General features: G+C 43.7%; 2 protein-coding genes and 1 long non-coding RNA gene across 3 annotated transcripts in view; 2 read left to right on the plus strand and 1 right to left on the minus strand.

The window, feature by feature from the left end:
* The window catches only part of LOC121531302 (caltractin-like), a 3761-nt gene extending 2017 nt beyond the window's left edge, over positions 1-1744 (minus strand). Inside the window, exons 1-3 of the mRNA XM_041836542.2 lie at positions 1450-1744; positions 521-682; positions 40-168 (exon numbers count right to left, since the gene is read on the minus strand). Coding sequence (XP_041692476.1) covers positions 40-168; positions 521-682; positions 1450-1452 — 294 coding nt within the window. The 5' untranslated portion in view covers positions 1453-1744. The remainder of the gene's footprint in view (positions 1-39; positions 169-520; positions 683-1449) is intronic.
* Positions 1745-2154: 410 nt separating this feature from the next.
* On the plus strand, positions 2155-9035 carry LOC121531291 (sterol-4-alpha-carboxylate 3-dehydrogenase, decarboxylating). The gene is made up of 8 exons (XM_045212563.1): positions 2155-2246; positions 2437-2495; positions 2671-2832; positions 3036-3182; positions 3404-3532; positions 4125-4267; positions 4480-4582; positions 7988-9035. Exons 2-8 carry the CDS (start codon positions 2475-2477, stop codon positions 8318-8320), a joined length of 1038 nt encoding a protein of 345 aa, XP_045068498.1. The 5' UTR covers positions 2155-2246; positions 2437-2474; the 3' UTR covers positions 8321-9035.
* Positions 9036-13353: 4318 nt separating this feature from the next.
* Positions 13354-21115, plus strand: LOC123483091. Its single transcript, XR_006658064.1, has 3 exons — positions 13354-13509; positions 20627-20681; positions 21003-21115. It is a non-coding gene; the product is annotated as an uncharacterized LOC123483091 (long non-coding RNA).
* The last annotated feature ends 552 nt before the right edge of the window (positions 21116-21667 follow it).

Here is a 21667-nt window from a genome sequence, read left to right on the forward strand (position 1 = left end):
TGACAGTACATTATTTATTCACTATGTTGTTTTTCTTACCATCTTCTGAGTCATGACGGTGAGGAAATCAGAGAAGGAGATCTTTCCTGTTCCGTCCTTATCCACCTCTGTTATCATCCTCTTAATCTCCTCTTTCTTAGGCTCAAACCCCAGCGCCCTCATAGCAACCTAGAGAGAGATAGATAGATAGATAGATAGATAGATAGATAGATAGATAGATAGATAGATAGATAGATAGATAGATAGATAGATAGATAGATAGATAGATAGATAGATAGATAGATAGATAGATAGATAGATAGATAGATAGATAGATAGATAGATAGATAGATAGATGGTTGGTTAAAATCAGGTGTGTTAGTGTTGAGTTGGAACAAAAGCTTGCACACCCCGTAGCTCCCCAGGACTACCTTTGTTGACCAACACTGTATTAATAAGCATTATGGGTACTGTAGTACATCATGTTACACAAACACTGTCCCTGTGCATAACCCCTAACCCTGAACCTCTGCCCCCTGACCTTTAGCTCCTTGACGTCAATGTGTCCGGAGGCGTCGGTGTCAAAAAGTTCAAAGGCCTCTCTGATCTCCTGTTTCAGCTCCTCAGTGACCTCCGACTTTGGGCTGGACTTCTTCCTGGGGGGAGGGACCGGACCCAGGGACGGCCTCTTTACAATGGTCGCCTATCGATGGCAACAAGGAAGCACATTAAGGGTTGATGGGCGCATCTCAATGGTGATAAGTAGATTCCTTGTCTAATCTCCTTCAGTCCAGCTATTTTAGACTATTGAGATGCAGCCAGGGAAAGCCTTAGAAGGGTGTGATTTCAATTGATCTTTATAGACAAGTCATCTTGTATCTGCATAGGGCCATTTCAATGTAAAGTCAGATAGCTTCGGGGAAACATGGCATAAATAGGGAGACAATTTATGTAATTTAAAAAAACATGACCAGTCCTAAAGAAGGAATGCAACAGAAGGAATGCTTTCAGGATTTGGGAAAATATGCATCATTGCTTTTTTCATATTCCATTATTAGCTCTATCAGATAATATGCACTTTTTATTTAACTAGGCAAGTCAGTTAAGAATACATTCTTATTTACAATGACGGCCTACACCGGCCACACCCGGACGACGCTGAGCCAATTGTGCGCCGCCCTATGGGACTCCCAATCACGGCCGGTTGTGATACAGCCTGGAATCGAACCAGGGGGTCTGTAGTGACGCCTCAAGCACTGAGATGCAGTGCCTTAGACCGCTGCGCCACTCGGGAGCTTCCATTTGAGTAATAAGCAAGCCTAGTATTCCTCTCGCACAGCCAGTTAGGGTTAATACAGGTTGTGGTAGCCTCAGTGTATGGAGTCCTTTTGTAACTTGTAGCAGAAGCACAAGGAGCATCAAAACAGAACTGCAAAACCGTTCATTGCGCTCCGGCATGGGCATACTCACCATTTCAGATTATCACTTTTGCGAAGACAGCAACAAGAGAACCGTAGATTTACTGAAGAGTGTTCTGTCTAATGTGTTGACGTCGCCCCTCTCTCTCCTCCTATCATCCAGGCAGAGATGAGATCATAGACAGAAAAACGGACCGTTTATTATAGACATGCAGTTATTATCAGCCGAGCATATTACAATGTTAAAATAGGGTTAATATAATGTTTGAGTAATAAAATAAGATTTCCAGTCAATGAGCGCAGTATTCAGTCAGTGCTATAATCATTTTGATCAGTGCCTGTGAATGCGCACTTCATTTAGCTCAATCTACACTCCGGGTGTGCAAAATAGAACATTCAGAATTGAAACAATTCGTACGAACGTGCCGAGCAAGCTAAATCGAGTACACCTAGTCGGGCGAGAAGATTATTGGTTGTTGACGACATGTGGTATAAAACGCTATACGACAATTGGCTTCATTGATCGTTGAATCTCTGATCCAGAATCTGTTCTCCGTGCGCCAACTCATCTCAAACCGAGGTGTGTGAAATATAAAAACAGATACAGGATCAGGTTTAGGTGCGTTCATACTCTACCCACTGTGGGTGTGGTCTCACTGTGGCTATGTCCCGGTTGGTCAGAGCAGTGGCGTTCTTTGACGTAGGCTCCACTCCATTGGCTCTTCGAGCATGCCACCTTTACACCCAAACTCCAGTCCACCCAACGAGAGCGCCTCTCGCGCTCAGCTGATACAGGGTTTATTATTTGTGCGCGGGTCAATACATACAGTTGCAGAACAGATGAAACTGGTAAACGATAAGCATGTTCACTTATTTGATAGCATATTACAGTGTCTTTATATTGTAAACTTGTCTCGAAATAGACTAAAGGTGTTTACTTGTAGTCTTCATCATGCTTCAATTGTCCATGTGACATGATCTTGTCAAAATGTTTTCGAACGAGGGAACATTTAACCAAATACTGTATTTTCTCTGCCAGTTTGTCTCCCGACACCGACAACTCACCTGCAGTTTGCCATGGCCACGCGCATACGACCGGTGAGTGCGCGGCAGTTTGTAGAAAATATCAAATTCTGAGCTATATGCCACATGTTCAGTGGTGTATTTGTTCTTCTCATATGTCTTGTGGTTGTCGGTGTTTCATTGTTTCATTGTATCATAGTGTTTATTTTTTTGTCTCTTTACTGAATGTTGTCCCTCTATCCCTCTACAGAGCAGTAAGCGGTGTGCAGTGATAGGAGGCTCTGGGTTCCTGGGTAGACACCTGGTAGAGAAGCTATTGGATAAGGGCTACACTGTGTCCGTGTTTGACATCAGACAGAGCTACGAACTACCTGGCGTTACCTTCCACCAGGGAGACCTCTGTGACAAACAGGTGAGTCTGTCTGTCTGTCTATGAAGAGTCTGTGCACTGAGCCGTTTGGGGCCTGCTATATGACCTTGTTATGGTCTATGGCCTTTGAACTGTGGCTCGTGTGTACACATTAGGCCTGTGTGTGTCTTCGTGTTTGCTTTTGTGTGCGTTCTATGTGTGTCTGCATCTGAACATCATTGTGTGTGTGTGTGTCCCTATCCCAGGCTCTCCTAACAGCCCTCCAAGATGTCTCCCTGGTGTTCCACTGTGCCTCTCCAGCCCCAGCCAGTGATGACAAGGCTTTGTTCCAGAGAGTCAACATCCAAGGGACACAGACTGTCCTACAGGCCTGCACTGAGGCTGGAGTACAGGTAGGGGGCAGTATAGAGTTGTTATTGGACAGACAGGTGTGTCATACAAGATATTACAATAAAGACTGACTCAATTCAATGAAAGAAATGCTCTGTTAAAATACTTGGACATTCTCCCTTCTTTGATGTAATTACTGATCTAGTAAATAGATAGTCGGTATAGGGGACTAACAGTTAAGGTGATATAATTACTGATCGTCAGTTCTGTCTGTCTACTGTAGAAAGTGGTACTGACCAGCAGTGCCAGTGTGGTGTTTGAAGGAACAGACATCAAGGATGGGAGAGAAGACCTTCCCTATGCCAAGAAGCCCATCGACTACTACACAGAGACCAAGATAGAACAGGAGAAGGTGAGGACACTACTACACAGAGACCAAGATAGAACAGGAGAAGGTGAGGACACTACTACACAGAGACCAAGATAGAACAGGAGAAGGTGAGGACACTACTACACAGAGACCAAGATAGAACAGGAGAAGGTGAGGACACTACTACACAGAGACCAAGATAGAACAGGAGAAGGTGAGGACACCACTACACAGAGACCAAGATAGAACAGGAGAAGGTGAGGACACTACTACACAGAGACCAAGATAGAACAGGAGAAGGTGAGGACACCACTACACAGAGACCAAGATAGAACAGGAGAAGGTGAGGACACCACTACACAGAGACCAAGATAGAACAGGAGAAGGTGAGGACACCACTACACAGAGACCAATATAGAACAGGAGAAGCTTGTTTATTTTGTAGAATAGCCTTATCATAGTTATGTTAATGGTACCAGAGCATTGCTAGGGGAGAGAACTTGCCTACACATGAAGACATTGATGCTGGCTACATACCTACATGTTACATACATTCTACAAACTCCACATCTGCTCCACATGAAATAATTAATGTTATCCTTTTTCTCCATCTTGTCTCTCTGTGGTGTCTCAGCTGGTTCTGAAGGCCTGTGACAAAGAGAAGGGTCTCCTGACGGTGGCCATCCGACCTCACGGTATCTTCGGCCCCCGGGACCCCCAGCTGGTGCCTATCCTGGTCGACACGGCACGCAGGGGCAAGATGAAGTTCATCATCGGGTCAGTCAGTCATACACAGAACTGGAATGAAACATCGACTCTTCCCTAGACATAGTGGGATCGACCAAAGTTAAAGTTTTATGGATATGGGGCTGTCCTAGTTGATATTGTCTCTCTGTCTACCTCTTTCTGTTCTCTCTCTCTCTCTCTCTCTCTCTCTCTCTCTCTCTCTCTCTCTCTCTCTCTCTCTGTCTCTCTCGCTGTCTCTGTAGTGATGGTTCTAACCTGGTGGATTTCACCTTTGTGGACAATGTGGTTCATGGACACATCCTGGCAGCTGAGAGTCTGAGGCCAGAGTCTCCTATCTGTGGCAAGGTAGGAACCCTCCATATGGTGTAGCTCATACGGTAGACCTGCCTGCTCTGTACGACTGTATGATGATGATGATGACCAATGGGGTCAACTGTTCCGTGTTCGAAGAAAGAGATGCCTTTCGAACTCACACAATGTTTGTTGGGTTCAAACTAACCTCGTCCCATGCTCAATTACTACCGGTGCCCCCGCACATTGACTCTGTACCGGTACCCCCTGTATATAGCCTCGCTATTGTTATTTTATGCTAATAGTCCGGGTAGCCATGATTAGCTGTTCAGGAGTCTTATGGCTTAGGGGTAGAAGCTGTTAAGAAGCCTTTTGGACCTAGAATTGGCGCTCCGGTACCGCTTGCCGTGCGGTAGCAGAGAGAACAGTCTAGGAAGCTTGGCCCCAGTGATGTACTGGGCCGTACGCACTACCCTCTGTAGTGCCTTGGGGTCGGAGGCCGAGCAGTTGCCGTACCAGGCAGAGATGCAATCAGTCAGGATGCTCTCGATGGTTCAGCTGTATAACTTTTTGAGGATCTGAGGACCCATGCCAAATCTTTTCAGTCTCCTTAGGGGGAATAGGCTTTGTCTTGCCCTCTTCACGACTGTCTTGGTGTGTTTGGACCATGATAGTTTGTTGGTGATGTGGACACCAAGGAACTTGAAGCTCTCAACCTGTTCCACTACAGCCCGTCGATGACAATGGGGGCGTGCTCAGTCCTCTTTTTTTTTCCTGTAGTCCACAATCATCTCCTTTGTCTTGATCACGTTGAGGGAGAGATTGTTGTCCTGGCACCACACGGCCAGGTCTATGACCTCCTCCCTATAGGCTGTCTCATCGTTTTCGGTGATCAGGCCTACCACTGTTGTGTCGTCGGCAAACTAAATGATGGTTTTGGAGTAGTGCCTGGCCATGCAGTCATGGGTGAACAGAGAGTACAGGAGGGGACTGAGCACGCACCCCTGAGGGGCCCCCGTGTTGAGGAGCGTGGCAGATGTGTTGTTACCTACCCTTACCACCTGGCGGCCCACCTGGCGGCCCGTCAAGAAGTCCAGGATCCAGATGCAGAGGGAGTTGTATAGTCGCAGGGTCCTTAGCTTAGTGATGAGCTTTGAGGGCACTATGGTGTTGAACGCTGAGCTGTAGTCAATGAATAGCATTCTCACATAGGTATTCCTCTTGTCAAGGTGGGAAAGGGCAGTGTGGCGTGCAATAGAGATTGCATCATCTGTGGATCTGTTGGGCGGTATGCAAATTAAGTGGGTCTAGGATTTCTGGGATAATGGTGTTGATGTGAGCCATGACCAGCCTTTCAAAGCACTTCATGGCTATAGATGTGAGTGCTACGGGTCGGTAGTCATTTAGGCAGGTTACCTTAGAGTTATTTGGCACAGGGACTATGGTGGTCTGCTTGAAACATGTTGGTATTACAGACTCAGTCAGGGACATGTTGAAAATGTCAGTGAAGACACTTGCCAGTTGGTCAGCACATGCTCGGAGTACACGTCCTGGTAATCCGTCTGGCCCTGCGGCCTTGTGAATGTTGACCTGTTTAAAGGTCTTACTCACATCGGCTACGGAGAGTGTGATCACATAGTCATCCGGAACAGCTGATGCTGTCATGCATGCCTCAGTGTTGCTTGCCTCGAAGCGAGCATAGAAGTGGTTTAGCTCGTCTGGTAGGCTTGTGTCACTGGGCAGCTCGCGGCTGTGCTTCCCTTTGTAGTCTTTAATAGTTTTCAAGCCCTGCCACATCCGACGAGCGTCAGAGCCGGCGTAGTACGATTCAATCTTAGTCCTGTATTGACTCTTTGCCTGTTTGATGGCATAGCAGGATTTCTTATAAGTGTCCGGGTTAGAGTCCCGCTCCTTGAAAGCGGCAGCTCTACCCTTTAGCTCAGTGCGGATGTTGCCTGTAATCCATGGCTTCTGGTTGGGTATGTACGTACGGTCACTGTGGGGACTAAGGCATCAATGCACTTATAGATGAAGCCATTGACTGATGTGGTGTACTCCTCAATGCTATCTGAAGAATCCCGGAACATGTTCCAGTCTGTGCTAGCAAAACAGTCCTGTAGCTTAGCATCTGCGTCATCTGACCACTTCCTTATTAACTGAGTCACTGGTGCTTCCTGCTTTAGTTTTTGCTTATAAGCAGGAATCAGGAGGATATAGTTATGGTCAGATTTGCCAAATGGAGGGCGAGGGAGAGCTTTGTACGTCTCTGTGTGTGGAGTAAAGGTGGTCTAGAGTTTTTTTTCCTCTGGTTGCACATTTCACATGCTGGTAGAAATTAGGTAGAACGGATTTAAGTTTCCCTGCATTAAAGTCCCCGGCCACTAGGAGCGCTGCCTCTGGATGAGCGTTTTCCCGTTTACTTATGACCTTATACAGCTCATTGAGTGTAATCAGCATCGGTTTGTGGTGGTAAATAGACAGCTACGAAAAATATAGATGAAAACTCTCTTGGTAAATAGTGTGGTCTACAGCTTATCATAAGGTACTCTATCTCAGGCGAGCAAAACCTCAAGACTTCCTTAGTATTTGATTTTATGCACCAGCTGTTGTTTACAAATATACACAGACCGCCACCCCTTGTCTTACCGGAGTCAGCCGTTGTATCCTGCCGATGTAGTGTATATCCCGCCAGCTGTATGTTATCCATGTCGTCGTTCAGCCACGACTCGGTGAAACATAAGATATTACAGTTTTTAATGTCCCGTTGGTAGGATAACCGTAATCTTAGGTCATCCAATTTATTTCAAATGATTGAAGATTGGCTAATAGGATTGATGGAAGAGGCAGTTTACTCGCTCGCCGTCAGATCCTTACAAGGCACCCCGACCTACGTCCACGATATCTCCGTCTCTTTCTCATGCGAATGACGGGGATTTGGGCCGAATGACGGGGATTTGGGCCTCTTTTAATAAAAAATATTTGTCCAATACGAGGTGAGTAATCGCTGTCCTGATATCCAGAAGCTATTTTTGGTAGCAGAAACATTATGTACAGAATAAATTACAAATAACGCGAAAAAACACACATAATTGTACAATTGGTTAGAGGGCTGTAAAATATAATTTAGTACACAGACCCGCGAGCCGCTGCGGCCCCTCATGAGTTCTGATTTGTTGTGGCCCCACCCCCGATCAAAGTTGCCCATCCCTGTGCAAGATGGTGATGGACTGAGAGATCAGCCAATGAAAATCCAGCGGGATTTTCCCGCTCCGATCAAGTCTCTTTCTGAGGCGCTGTGAAACCAGACTGTTCGAAAAAGAAAGAGCTGGCAGGTGGACGAGATTAGGTTCTAACTAATGTATGACTACAGAATAGTAATGTCTTAACTTTGTCAACCCTAACTCTGTCAACATTTAAGATTTTATCAATCTGTATTGACTGGTCTTCCTCCCCCTCCAGGCATACCACATCACTAATGACGAGCCTGTCCGGTTCTGGGACTTCATGGCAGATATTCTAGTAGGTCTGGGCTACGCTGCTCCGCGCTACCACCTTCCGTACACACTAGTCTACGGGCTGGCTCTGCTGCTGTGGCTGCTGTCCCTGTTACTACGCCCCCTAGTGGCCTTCAAGCCCACCTTCACCCCCATGAGGGTGGCCCTGGCAGGTACACACCACTTCTACAGCTGCTCCAGAGCCAAGCAGGACATGGGGTACAAGCCTGTGGTTAGTCTAAAGGACGGGATCAGACGCACGGTGGAGAGCTATCCTCATCTACGACATGGAGCATGATGGTAGCCTGGAAACCAAACTGATATGCTCTGTGAAACAATGGTGAAATGGATCGTATCAGCTTGGATTCGAGGCTAGTGATATGGAGCCTCACGGCTGAATCCTAATTTGAGATCTATGCACATAACTTGGTCATTTTAGTAAAATCATGCACTGATGTCAATGGGATAAAAACAATAAGCTGGGAGTTGTGTACAGTTCTCAGTACAGTTCTCAAGTTAAGATTCAACCCCAAGGGATGGACTGTGTTTCATTCTCTCACCAGTGTCTTAAGACTTGTTCGTTAGGTTAAAAAAAAAATATTTTCAAACTCACATATTTTTGGGCCCATAATACTAACTGGGGGAATGAGCCTTTGAAATGAGTGTGTTCTCTCATAATGTCTGTAGGCCTGTATGAGGATCTGTGAACACTCACCTTTTCTAGAACTTTCAGTACTCCATTTTTGCCTGGCTTCAGTACCTGTCTTCACCAATAGAGAGCAGCACACATTTCTTCTCTATGTGGAATGTGAATACACAATCTAACATGGAGATGTTTCCAGCACTTCCACTTGCCATTATTCACAAACACTAATTTTGATGTATGAGTGAAACATTTACTGTGACTGTTTTCCCTTTACAGCTATCTTGTTTATGTTCTCTTATACAAATCACAAGCAACCATGCAGTTTGTTCACTTCAAATAAAATGTGTTATACATTCCTAAATCTAAACATTGCACAGTTTGTTTATTAAAACACTTAGAAAGAATGTGTTTGTATATTAACCAACATTGTCAACATATAATATAACGTTTGTTTACCCTCATTAGAAAATATAGTTAGCTAAAGACAAATGTTTGCATGTTTTGAAGCATTTATCCACCATGACTCAGGCAAGCCCCGCCCTTATTTTTTCCAAAGCCGATATCACAGGATTAATGTTAGTATGATGTGTATTTAAGACAAAGACAAACTGTATTGCAATGTACAGTACCAGTCAAAATGTTGGACACACCTACTCATTCAAGGGTTTTTCTTAATTTTTTTTACGATTTTCTACATTGTAGAATAATAGTGAAGACATTAAAACTATGAAATAACACATATGGAATCATGTAGTAACCAAAAAAGTGTTAAACAAATCAAAATATATTTCATATTTGAGATTCTTCAAATCGTCACCCTTTGCCTTGATGACAGCTTTGCACACTCTTGGCATTCTCTCAACCAGCTTCATGAGGTAGTCACCTGGAATGCATTTCAATTAACAGGTGTGCCTTGTTAAAAGTTAATTTGTGGAATTTCTTTCCTTAATGTGTTTGAGCCAATCAGTTGTGTTGTGACAAGGAAGGGGTGGTATACAGAAGATAGCCCTATTTGGTAAAAGACCAAGTCCATATTATGGCAAGAACAGCTCAAATAAGCAAAGAGAAACGACAGTCCATCATTACTTTAAGACATGAAGGTCAGTCAATCTGGAAATTGTCAAGAACTTTGTGAAAGTTTCTTCAAGTGCAGTCGCAAAAACCATCAAGCGCTATGATGAAACTGGCTCTCATGAGGACCACCACAGGAATGGAAGACCCAGACTTACCTCTGCTGCAGAGGATAAAAGTTCATTAGAGTTACCAGCCTCAGAAATTGCAGGCCAAATAAATGCTTCACAGAGTTCAAGTAACAGACACATCTCAACATCAACTGTTCAGAGGAGACAGCGTGAATCAGGCCTTCATGGTCAAATTGCTGCAAAGAAACCACTAATAAAGGACACCAATAACAAGAAGAGACTTGCTTGGGCCAAGAAACACGAGCAATGGACATTAGATCGGTGGAAATCTGTCCAAATGTGAGATTTTTGGTTTCAACCGCCGTGTCTTTGTGAGTAGGTGAACGGATGATCTCCGCATGTGTGGTTCCCACCGTGAAGCATGGAGGAGGAGGTGTTATGGTATGGGGGTGCTTTGCTGGTGACACTGTCTGTGATTTATTTAGAATTCAAGGCACACTTAACCAGCACGGCTACCACAGCATTCTGCAGTGATACGCCATCCTATCTGGTTTGGGCTTAATGGGACTATCATTTGTTTTTCAACAGGACAATGACCCAACACACCTCCAGGCTGTGTAAGGGCTATTTTACCAAGAATGAGAGTGTTGGAGTGCTGCATCAGATGACCTGGCCTCCACAATCCCCCGACCTCAACCCAATTGAGATGGTTTGGGATGATTTGGAACGCAGAGTGAAGGAAAAGCAGCCAACAAGTGCTCAGCGTATGTGGGAACTCATTCAAGACTGTTGGAAAAGCATTCCTCATGAAGCTGGTTGAGTGAATGCCAAGAGTGTGCAAAGCTGTCATCAAGGCAAAGGGTGGCTACTTTGAAGAATCTAAAATATATTTTGATTTGTTTAACACTTCTTTGGTTACTACATGATTCCATATGTGTTATTTCATAATTTTGATGTCTTCACTATTATTCTACAATGTAGAAAATAGTAAAAATAAAGAAAAACCCTTGACTGAGTAGGTGTGTCCAAACTTTTGACTGGTACTGTATGTCATAGAACAGTAGTTCACAGAACAGAAAGGGATGGGCAACTATTCTCTCTCTCTCTCTCCGTCATCCTCCCTTTTCTACATTCCAGCTGTCTTACTGTCACAATGACATGATTTCCTCTCATAAACTTACCCTGTAACACTTATTAAAGCTGATCACAGTGAAAGGTATCGTTTCGGTGCATTAGCGTCAAAGCATCTTATAGTGGTCCTCTGTAGCTCAGCTGGTAGAGTACGGCGCTTGTAACGTCAAGGTAGTGGGTTCGATCCCCGGGACCACCCATACACAAAAATGTATGCACGCATGACTGTAAGTCGCTTTGGATAAAAGCGTCTGCTAAATGGCATAAAATAAAAATAAATAAAAAAGGTCAATCACAGTGACTTTAACTGTGGCACTTAGTGACAGGGCCAGGGAGAGTGGCTTTTGGTGCATGTTTGGCATTCCACCTGTTGGTGTGGTGAGGGAAGGAGAGAGAGGGGTTAAAATGAGATACCTGGTGGGTGAGAGGGAGAGCGGGAGAGCGGGCGGGGCGGGGCGGGGCGGGGCGGGGGGGGTGTTCAGATGTGATACCACACATTATCTTGTTGGTGTGGTAAGGGAGCGAGAGAGGGCGGGGGTTCAGATACCACACATTATCCTGTTGGTGTGGTGAAGGAGGGAGACAGAGAGAGTATGAAAAATGTATGCACTCACTAACTGTAAGTCACTGGATAAGAGCGTCTGCTAAAATGACTAAAATGTAATGGTGGGAGAGAGAGAGAGAGAGGGAGAAAGCGATGGAGGGCGGTGGTTAGGTTGAAATGCCTGACAATACTTCCAGTATAATGGGCCATGATGAGACTGCTGCTGGGCTGAGCTGTTCAACTGGTTTACCCCTCAGAGAGCAAGGAAGAGAGAGGGAGGGAGAGAGAGCGAGAGGGGGAGAGAGAGCGAGAGGGGGAGAGAGAGGGAGAGAGAGCGGGAGGGGGAGAGAGAGGGAGAGAGAGCGGGATGAGGGGGGTTGAGAAGAGCAATGAGGTACAATAGACTTCACAGTTTACAGCTGAAGTGAAACTTTGGCACTAAAACCAACCAGTTTCCTCATCCTTACTCTCTCTACTACAGTGAACCTGCATGGCTGAGTAAAGAGATAGTAATGTGTAAATGAATGTCCCTGAGAGTTGCATTGTGACATTCCTCCCAAGTCCCCACCCTATTCCATTTGAAAAAGGCTGGGTAAATGTATGCACGCTATGTGTGTGATTGTTTCTGTAACTAAATAGGGGTGGGGTTATGTACTGTAAACTTAGTACAGTATCTGGTGTGGACACTCATTTTCAGAGTTCCTCTATTATGTTTCTATTGACAACCGCTTTGGAGCAGATCATAGTTGTTGGACGCAGGTGTTCTGAGAAAGTGTGTCATCACTCACACACACACGCATGGGCACACGCAAGCACACACACACACACACACACACACACACACGGATGGCTATCATCTGTGAGCTAACACCCTGTTCTGCCTACGTCTGCACCTCATGGTCCCATGGTTGACCCATTCATAGGTCAGCTGACTGACCGTGTTACCCAGACTGCTATTAACTTAGACAGACCCTATCGAGATGAGGCATGTTTTAATGGGGATAGAACATAATTGCCTCTAGTTTGAAATAGAAATAGAGAGGCGTATTGAACTCATAACATTACAAAGCAAATAGCAGTCCTGGTGTTTGCTTTGGGATTGTGAAACACTTTGAAGTACATTAGACTTGAAAGTGTCACCCAATTGTTAGAGAATAGTCACTGTTCTCAGATGTGTTGATGTCTTGTCTCTGATTGTGTTGGTTGATGTCTTTGTCTCTGATGTCTTTGTCTCTCTCTCTCTCTCTCTCTCTCACACACACACACACACACACACACACACACACACACACACACACACACACACACACACACACACACACACAGAGCGAGTTTAGTACAACTAACTTTTTGGGGAAACAAAATTCAGTCCCATTCAAAATCCTATTTTCCCTAACCCTTAACCCCAAAACCTAACCCTAAAACCAACCCTAACTCCTAAACCTAATTCTAACCCTAACACTAATTCTAACCTTAACCCTAAACCCCCTAGAAATAGCATTTGACCTTGTGGGGACTAACAAAATGTCCCCAGTTGGTCAAATATTGGTTTGTTTACTACTCTTGTGGGGACTTCTGGTCCCCACCAAGTATACATTTACATTTTAGTCATTTAGCAGACGCTCTTATCCAGAGCAACTTACAGTTAGTGAGTGCATACATTTTCATACCGGCCCCCCGTGGGAAACGAACCCACAACCCTGGCGTTGCAAACGCCATTCTCTACCAACTGAGCTACACAGGACCTACTTAAACACGTCCACACACACACACACCCACCCACCCCCACCCTTACCCCGGGTGGTGGCGTAGCCTCTCTGACTGGCTGAGCTAGTCTGTGTCCACGCCCGTACCTGTTCAAACACCTGTAAGCTTGTCACACAGAAAACACTTTCCCTCTCTCTGTTCACAGACACACACCTATCAGTCTTTACCCATACTGTTCTCTCTCACCTGCTCTCAATCTACTGTGTGGAATTCTCTACAGTTTGGGAGACCGTCTGTGGATACAGTATCCAGTGAAAGTAGGTACTTTTTTATTCTCATTTCCATCTAGGTACTTATTAGGTTAGTATGTGCCATGTTTGTCCGGGTTTAGAATTTGGATTCTCTCTTCTTGACATTGTTTTGAGTGGCGCAGTGGTTTAAGGCACTGCATTGCAGTGCTAGCTGTGCCACTAGAGATCCTGGTTCAAATCCAGGCTCTGTCGTAGCCGGCCGCTACCGGGAGACCCATGGGGCGGCGCACAATTGGCCCAGGGTAGGGGGGGGGAATGGCCGGCAGGGATGTAGCTCAGTTGGTAGAGCATGGCGTTTGCAACGCCAGGGTTGTGGGTTTGATTCCCACAGGGGGCCAGTATGAAAAAAATCTATATAATAATGTATGCACCAACTAACTGTAAGTCGCTCTGGATAAGAGCGTCTGCTAAATGACTAAAATGTAAATGTTTCTTGACCCTCACTTTTTGAATCAATCATATCCTATGCTAACTGTTTATGTTATGCTAACTCCTCAGACAGACGTGTGATGGTTGTCAGGCAGTCTGTTTGTCCTCTCAGAACCATTATACTCACTGCCTTGTTTGCTCACCATGATCACCGCCTGTCTGTCAGAAGAGTTTCCATCCTGTTGCTCCCTTACCGTAGCTTATCATTTCTCATTTAACGTGTGTGTGTGCTGGTGGTGTGTATCATGTCAAATGTATCGTTTTGTAGACTGGTGTGTATCATGTCAAATGTATCGTTTGTAGACTGGTGTGTATCATGTCAAATGTATCGTTTTGTAGACTGGTGTGTATCATGTCAAATGTATCGTTTGTAGACTGGTGTGTATCATGTCAAATGTATCGTTTGTAGACTGGTGTGTATCATGTATGATCGATACAATATCTAAGCCTTCAGTCTATTAAGTCTGTCAACACCGCCAGATGATATTCGGAAAGAGCGATTTTACATTATTACTGAAACAGGATACAAGTGGAAAATATAAAGATCCAGTCCATTTAAAACATTGGAGGCCCCTTACACTTCAGTGTTGTGATGCAGAAATTCGAGCAAAATGTATAGCGCATAGAATTAAAAAGGTATTGTCGGAAATTATTCATTCTAATCAGACATGTTTTTTACATGGGCGATACATTGGAGATAATATAAGGCAAGTACTGGAAACAATAGAACACTATGAAAAATCTGGGAAACCAGGCCTGCTATTCATAGCAGACTTCGAAAAGGCATTTGATAAAGTACGACTGGGGTTTATATATAAATGCCTGGAGCATTTGAATTTTGGAGAATCTCTTATAAAATGGGTTAAAATCATGTATAGTAACCCTAGGTGTAAAATAGGAAATAATGGCTATTTCTCTGAAAGTTTTAAACTGTCAAGAGGAGTGAAACAAGGTTGTCCACTATCGGCATATCTATTTATTATGGCCATCGAAATGTTAGCTATTAAAATCAGATCCAACAATAATATCAAGGGATTAGACATCCAGGGCTTAAAAACAAAGGTGTCATTGTACGCTGATGATTCATGTTTTCTTTTAGATCCACAACTTGAATCCCTCCACAGCCTCATAGAGGATCTAGATACATTTTCCAACCTCTCTGGATTACAACCAAATTATGATAAATGTACTATATTACATATTGGATCACTAAAACATACAATTTCTACATTACCATGTAGTTTAGACCTATCATTAAAAGCTTCAGTCATACAAAAGTTATACTTAAATCTGAACTGGTTCTCTAGCAAATTAGTAAGATTGTCTCACCCAATGTTCAAAAAAGGCCTTTTTCCCTTTATTTTTTATTTTTTTATTTTATTTTTTTATTTCACCTTTATTTAACCAGGTAAGCCAGTTGAGAACAGGTTCTCATTTACAACTGCGACCTGGCCAAGATAAAGCAAAGTAGTGCAATAAAAACAACACAGAGTTACATATGGGGTAAAAAAAAACATAAAGTCAGAAATACAACAGAAAATATATATACAGTGTGTGCAAATGTAGCAAGTTATGGAGGTAAGGCAATAAATAGGCTATAGTGCAGAATAATTACAATAGTATTAACACTGGAATGCTAGATGTGCAAGAGATTATGTGCAAATAGAGATACTGGGGTGCAAAAGAGCAAAATAAATAACAATATAGGGATGAGGTAGTTGGGTGGGCTAATTTCAGATGGGCTGTGTACAGGTGCAGTGATCGGTAAGGTGCTCTGACAACTGATGCTTAAAGTTATTGAGGGAGATAAGAGTCTCCAGCTTCAGAGATTTTTGCAATTCGTTCCAGTCACTGGCAGCAGAGAACTGGAAGGAATGGCGGCCAAAGGAGGTGTTGGCTTTGGGAATGACCAGAGAGATATACCTGCTGGAGCGCAGACTACGGGTGGGTGCTGCTATGGTGACCAATGAGCTAAGATAAGGCGGGGATTTGCCTAGCAGTGATTTATAGATGGCCTGGAGCCAGTGGGTTTGACGACGAACATGTAGTGAGGACCAGCCAACAAGAGCGTACAGGTCACAGTGGTGGGTAGTGTATGGGGCTTTGGAGACAAAACGGATGGCACTGTGATAGACTACATCAATTTGCTGAGTAGAGTGTTGGAGGCTATTTTGTAAATGACATCGCCGAAGTCAAGGATCGGTAGGCTAGTCAGTTTTACGAGGGCATGTTTGGCAGCATGAGTGAAGGAGGCTTTGTTGCGAAATAGGAAGCTGATTCTAGATTTAACTTTGGATTGGAGATTCTTTATGTGAGTCTGGAAGTTGAGTTTACAGTCTAACCAGACACCTAGATATTTGTAGTTGTCCACATATTTCTAGGTCAGACCCGTCGAGAGTGGTGATTCTAGTCGGGTAGGCGCGTGCTAGCAGCGTTCGATTGAAAAAGCATGCATTTAGTTTTACTAGTGTTTAAGAGCAGTTGAAGGCTACTGAAGGATTGTTGTATGGCATTGAAGCTCGTTTGGAGGTTTGTTAACACAGTGTCCAATGAAAGGGCCAGATGGGTATACAAAATGGTGTCGATCTGGCGAGAGGTGGATCTGAGAGTCACCAGCAGCAAGAGCGACATCATTGATATACACCGGAGAAAAGTGTTGGCCCAAGAATTGAACCCTGTGGCACCCCCATAGAGACTGCCATAGGTCCAGACAACAGGCCCTCCGATTTGACACACTGAACTCTATCTGAGAATTCAGATTACAACCTCTCACTTTCAGTTATTTGAAAAGGAAATAATCTCCCAAATATCACAATTTCTAAAACAAGCCATAGAAAGTTGGTTGCAATTTCAATTTAATCCTCCAGAAACGACAGAACAAATAATGCAACAAATATTGTGGTTAAACTCCAATATACTAATTGATAGAAAAACCATTATCTTTTGAAAAAATGTTTAAAAAAGGTATAATCTTTGTAAAGGATATCATAGGTAGGGCTGGTGGAGTTATGTTGCACATGCAGCAAACAAAAACATATGGAAATGTCTGCTCTACCCAAAATTACAACCAAATCATTGCAGCATTACCACAAAAATGGAAGAGGAAAGTGGAAGGGGGAAAAAGTAAGGAACTTGTCTGTCTGCATTAAAGAACATAATTGGTTAAAGAAAATTGTGATAAATAAAAAGGTATACCAGTTTCATTTAAGGACCAAAAGATTGACAGCCGTCCCATATAGATTGCAAAATAGTTGGGAAGAGATTTTTGACGCACGATTCCATGGCATCGTGTTTAGTGAACGATGCAAAACGATCGCCGGATTCAAAACTTTTTCAATTTAAATTATTAGTATAAAATTCTTGCTACCAATAGAATGTTATTTATATGGGGGGAATACAATCTTCCCAGCTCTGCAGATTTTGCTGCTGAAGAGGCAGAATCATTAGATCATTTGTTTTGGTACTGTCCATTTGTAGCTTGTTTTTGGACACAGGTCCAGGAATGGCTAAAGGATTGCAATATTTACCTGAGCTAACCTCCTGCAGATAGCACTACTGGGTGATCTGAGAAAGTCATAGTCAATTGATCAATAATATAATAATACTTTTAGCAAAAAAAATTATTTTCAATTTACAATCTGTAGAAACAATGAGAATAGAAGGGTTCAGAACTTTTGTAAAAAATCACAGTACAGTTGAAAAATATATGGCAAATAGAAATCCAATATGGATGGTGTTAAGAGATAGATGGGAGGTGTTGAATGGAGCTGAAGGATGGGACTAATAACAACAACTAATAACATCAAGATAACTAATGTAAAGCGTACTGTGTCCATAATAAGTATATGGGTTATAGGTTGGGAGCTTTTGTGAAAGAGTACAGTTAGAATGATATGGCATATAGAAACAAACTGGTTGGACATCATGACAATGTTCGGAGAGGTTGAGAGTAGAGGAAGTTCATGAGTAAAAACAAACAAAATATAATTATTGTAAAATTGACTGTGTCCATAAAATGTATATAGTATGTATAAGCTGGAAGTAGAGGCCTAAGCATTGTTGTTCACTAGTTTACTCCAATTAGGGAAGGGGTGGTGGGGCTGGAACGTAATAAAGGGAAATATATTTTTTTAAAGGATATGTATATAAATGTATATGTGTTTATATGTATGTATGTGTATATGTATGTGTATGTACAGTGGGAAAAAAAGTATTTAGTCAGCCACCAATTGTGCAAGTTCTCCCACTTAAAAAGATGAGAGAGAGGCCTGTAATTTTCATCATAGGTACACGTCAACTATGACAGACAAAATTAGAAAAAATCCAGAAAATCACATTGTAGGATTTTTAAGAATTTATTGGCAAATGGTGGAAAATAAGTATTTGGTCAATAACAAAAGTTTCTCAATACTTTGTTATATACCCTTTGTTGGCAATGACACAGGTCAAACGTTTTCTGTAAGTCTTCACAAGGTTTTCGTTACACACTGTTGCTTGGTATTTTGGCCCATTCCTCCATGCAGATCTCCTCTAGAGTAGTGATGTTTTGGGGCTGTGGCTGGGCAATACAGACTTTCAACTCCCTCCAAATATTTTCCAGGGGTTGAGATCTGGAGAGGCTAAGCCACTCCAGGACCTTGAAATGCCTACGGCACTCCTTGTTGCCCGGGCGGTGTGTTTGGGATCATTGTCATGCTGAAAGACCCAGCCACGTTTCATCTTCAATGCCCTTGCTGATGGAAGGAGGTTTCACTCAAAATCTCACGATACATGGCCCCATTCATTCTTTCCTTTACACGGATCAGTCGTCCTGGTCCCTTTGCAGAAAAAACAGCCCCAAACGCATGATGTTCCAACCTATGCTTCACAGTAGGTATCGGTGTTCTTTGGATGCAACTCAGCATTCTTTGTCCTCCAAACATGAGAGTTGAGTTTTTACCAAAAAGTTATATTTTGGTTCATCTGACCATATGACATTCTCCCAATCCTCTTCTGGATCATCCAAATGCCTTCAGACGGGCCTGGACATGCACTGGCGAAGCAGGGGGACACGTCTCGCACTGCAGGATTTGAGTCGGCGGCGTAGTGTGTTACTGATGGTTGGCTTTGTTACTTTGGTCCCAGCTCTCAGCAGGTCATTCACTAGGTCCCCCCCGTGTGGTTCTGGGATTTTTGCTCACCGTTCTTGTGATCATTTTGACCCCACGGGGTGAGATCTTGCATTGAGCCCCAGATCGAGGGAGATTATCAGTGGTCTTGTATGTCTTCCATTTCTAACAATTGCTCCCACAGTTGATTTCTTCAAACCAAGCTGCTTACCTGTTGCAGATTCAGTCTTCCCAGCCTGGTGCAGGTCTACAATTTTGTTTTTGGTGTCCTTTTGACAGCTCTTTGGTCTTGGCCATTGTGAAGTTTGGAGTGTGACTGTTTGAGGTTGTGGACAGGTGCTTTTATACTGATAACAAGTTCAAACAGGTGCCATTAATACAGGTAACGAAGTGGAGGACAGAGGAGCCTCTTAAAGAAGAAGTTACAGGTCTGTGAGAGCCAGAAATCTTGGTTGTTTGTAGGTGACCAAATACTTATTTTCCACCATAATTTGCAAATAAATTCATTAAAAAAATCCTACAATGGGATTTTCTGGATTTTTTTTTCTCAATTTGTCTGTCATAGTTGACGTGTACCTATGATGAAAATTACAGGCCTCTCTCTTATCTTTTTTAAGTGGGAGAACTTGCACAATTGGTGGCTGACTAAATACTTTTTTGCCCCACTGTATGTATATATATATTTGCGAGAAAAAAACCATAGGGGATTGGAAGTGATGCAGACAATTACATTGATGGAAGTTACAATCTATCTGCAATATTAAAGCTGATCCACCCCCCTAAAAAAAAGAAGGAAAAAAAGAGCGATTTTACTGCATCAGGATAACATTTTTTACCACTGGGAGGTCATTTGCATTGTGAATTTGGCAGCGCTCCGTTGGCAGCTCAACTTTGCCTGTCGTTTGATAAGGAAAAATCTTAACAATGTTTTATTACAATTCCCACTTGCTTTCAGTTCCCTGAGGAGAAATGTGAGTGAACCGTTTGTGTTCGATTAGAGATGAGAGAAGGATACTATTTGTGTCAGACCATTCTATCTAAGCCACTTCATAGAATATTTCAATAGAATATGTGGGAGAAAGAGCAAGCGGACCAGGTTTTCATGAACATCCCGAACCCTGCTTCTAAGACCCTACGTTGAGAAATTACGTTTGCTTCAATTTGTGTGCGTGTGAGTGTGCATGTGCAGGCGTGGGTTTGTCCATCTATCTTTGGCTGACAGAGGGTATGTTTGGTCGTTTGGTAGAAAGTGGTAATACAGGCTCATCTGCATGGTTGGAGCATGACTGTGGAATGCCTATCACATGTTCCTGTTCCTTAAGGGAGGGGAGGGATACTGCGGCCCTCCTTTTGACAGAGATGAAACAGTTCTAGAACAAACTAGAGGGGATAGCCCCAATGGGCCTCAAATCTGTGACCCTCTTAACCTGCAACCCTGAGTGTGTCAGTCCAGCACCTATACCATTACTGTACACCAAGAGGTCCAATCCTATCAGATGTACACAAGGACCAAGTGGACTAGGGGTTGTTTGTGGACCGGACCTCTCTTACTAACCTGTGTCTGTTCTGCCGTCTGTGGTACTCAGGGAGCCAGTGGAGGAGTCACAGGAACCAGATTACAACCACCGACTATGTCAAAAGGTGAGTTGACAGGGTTACTGACTGACTGAGCTGATTTCAATATGATGAGTGTGTGATAGTGGGTTTCCTACCATTGTAAGATGTGGTAGTAGATCAACTCCATGCTAAGGGGATGAGGTGATGGATACCATGTTTATTACAACATAGTTTCCTCCATTCCTCCTGTGTGCTCAATGTGAAGTATGTATCATGAAGGTGTGTTCTCTTATTCAGATGGTGTGTGCGTGTGCGTGCGTGTGTGTGTGTGATTGTTTCAGTGTGTGCATTTGTGCATGCGTGTGTTTATGTCTAACATGTGTACTGTTTGTGTTTGTGTTTCAGAAGTGGACAGAGCGTCAGTGTTCAGGGCCACTAAGGTTCGGACCAAGCTGAAGGGAGATGCCAGCTGGATGCAGAGATGCAGTGAACCCCAGTCTGAAGCAGAGGAGGAGAAACCATGGTGAGACAGACAGACAGACAGACAGACAGACAGACAGACAGACAGACAGACAGACAGACAGACAGACAGACAGACAGAGAGAGAAACCATGGTGAGACAGACAGACAGACAGACAGACAGACAGACACAAACAGGAGAAACCATGGACAGACAGACAGACAGACAGACAGACAGACAGGAGAAACCATGGAGAGAGAGACAGACAGACAGGAGAAACCATGGTGAGACAGACAGACAGACAGACAGACAGACAGACACAGACAGGAGAAACCATGGTGAGACAGACAGACAGACAGACAGACAGACAGACAGACAGACAGGAGAAACCATGGAGAGAGATACAGACAGACAGACAGACAGACAGACAGACAGACAGAAGACAGACAGACAGACAGACACAGACAGGAGAAACCATGGTGAGACAGACAGACAGACAGACACAGACAGGAGAAACCATGGTGAGACAGACAGTCAGACAGACAGACAGACAGACAGACAGACAGAGACGAAACCATGGTGAGACAGACAGACAGACACAGACAGGAGA

The sequence above is a fragment of the Coregonus clupeaformis genome, unplaced genomic scaffold (genome assembly GCF_020615455.1).
Source record: "Coregonus clupeaformis isolate EN_2021a unplaced genomic scaffold, ASM2061545v1 scaf0024, whole genome shotgun sequence".
Lineage (NCBI taxonomy): Eukaryota > Metazoa > Chordata > Actinopteri > Salmoniformes > Salmonidae > Coregonus > Coregonus clupeaformis.

What these genes read in the sequence shown, in the direction of transcription:
- LOC121531291 (XM_045212563.1), top strand. Translation starts at nt 2,475, where the DNA reads ATGGCCACGCGCATACGACCG. An exon ending in AAGATGAAGTTCATCATCGG is followed by an intron (nt 4,268 to 4,479) that starts GTCAGTCAGTCA and finishes CTGTCTCTGTAG; the next exon opens with TGATGGTTCTAACCTGGTGG. An exon ending in AGTCTCCTATCTGTGGCAAG is followed by an intron (nt 4,583 to 7,987) that starts GTAGGAACCCTC and finishes CTCCCCCTCCAG; the next exon opens with GCATACCACATCACTAATGA.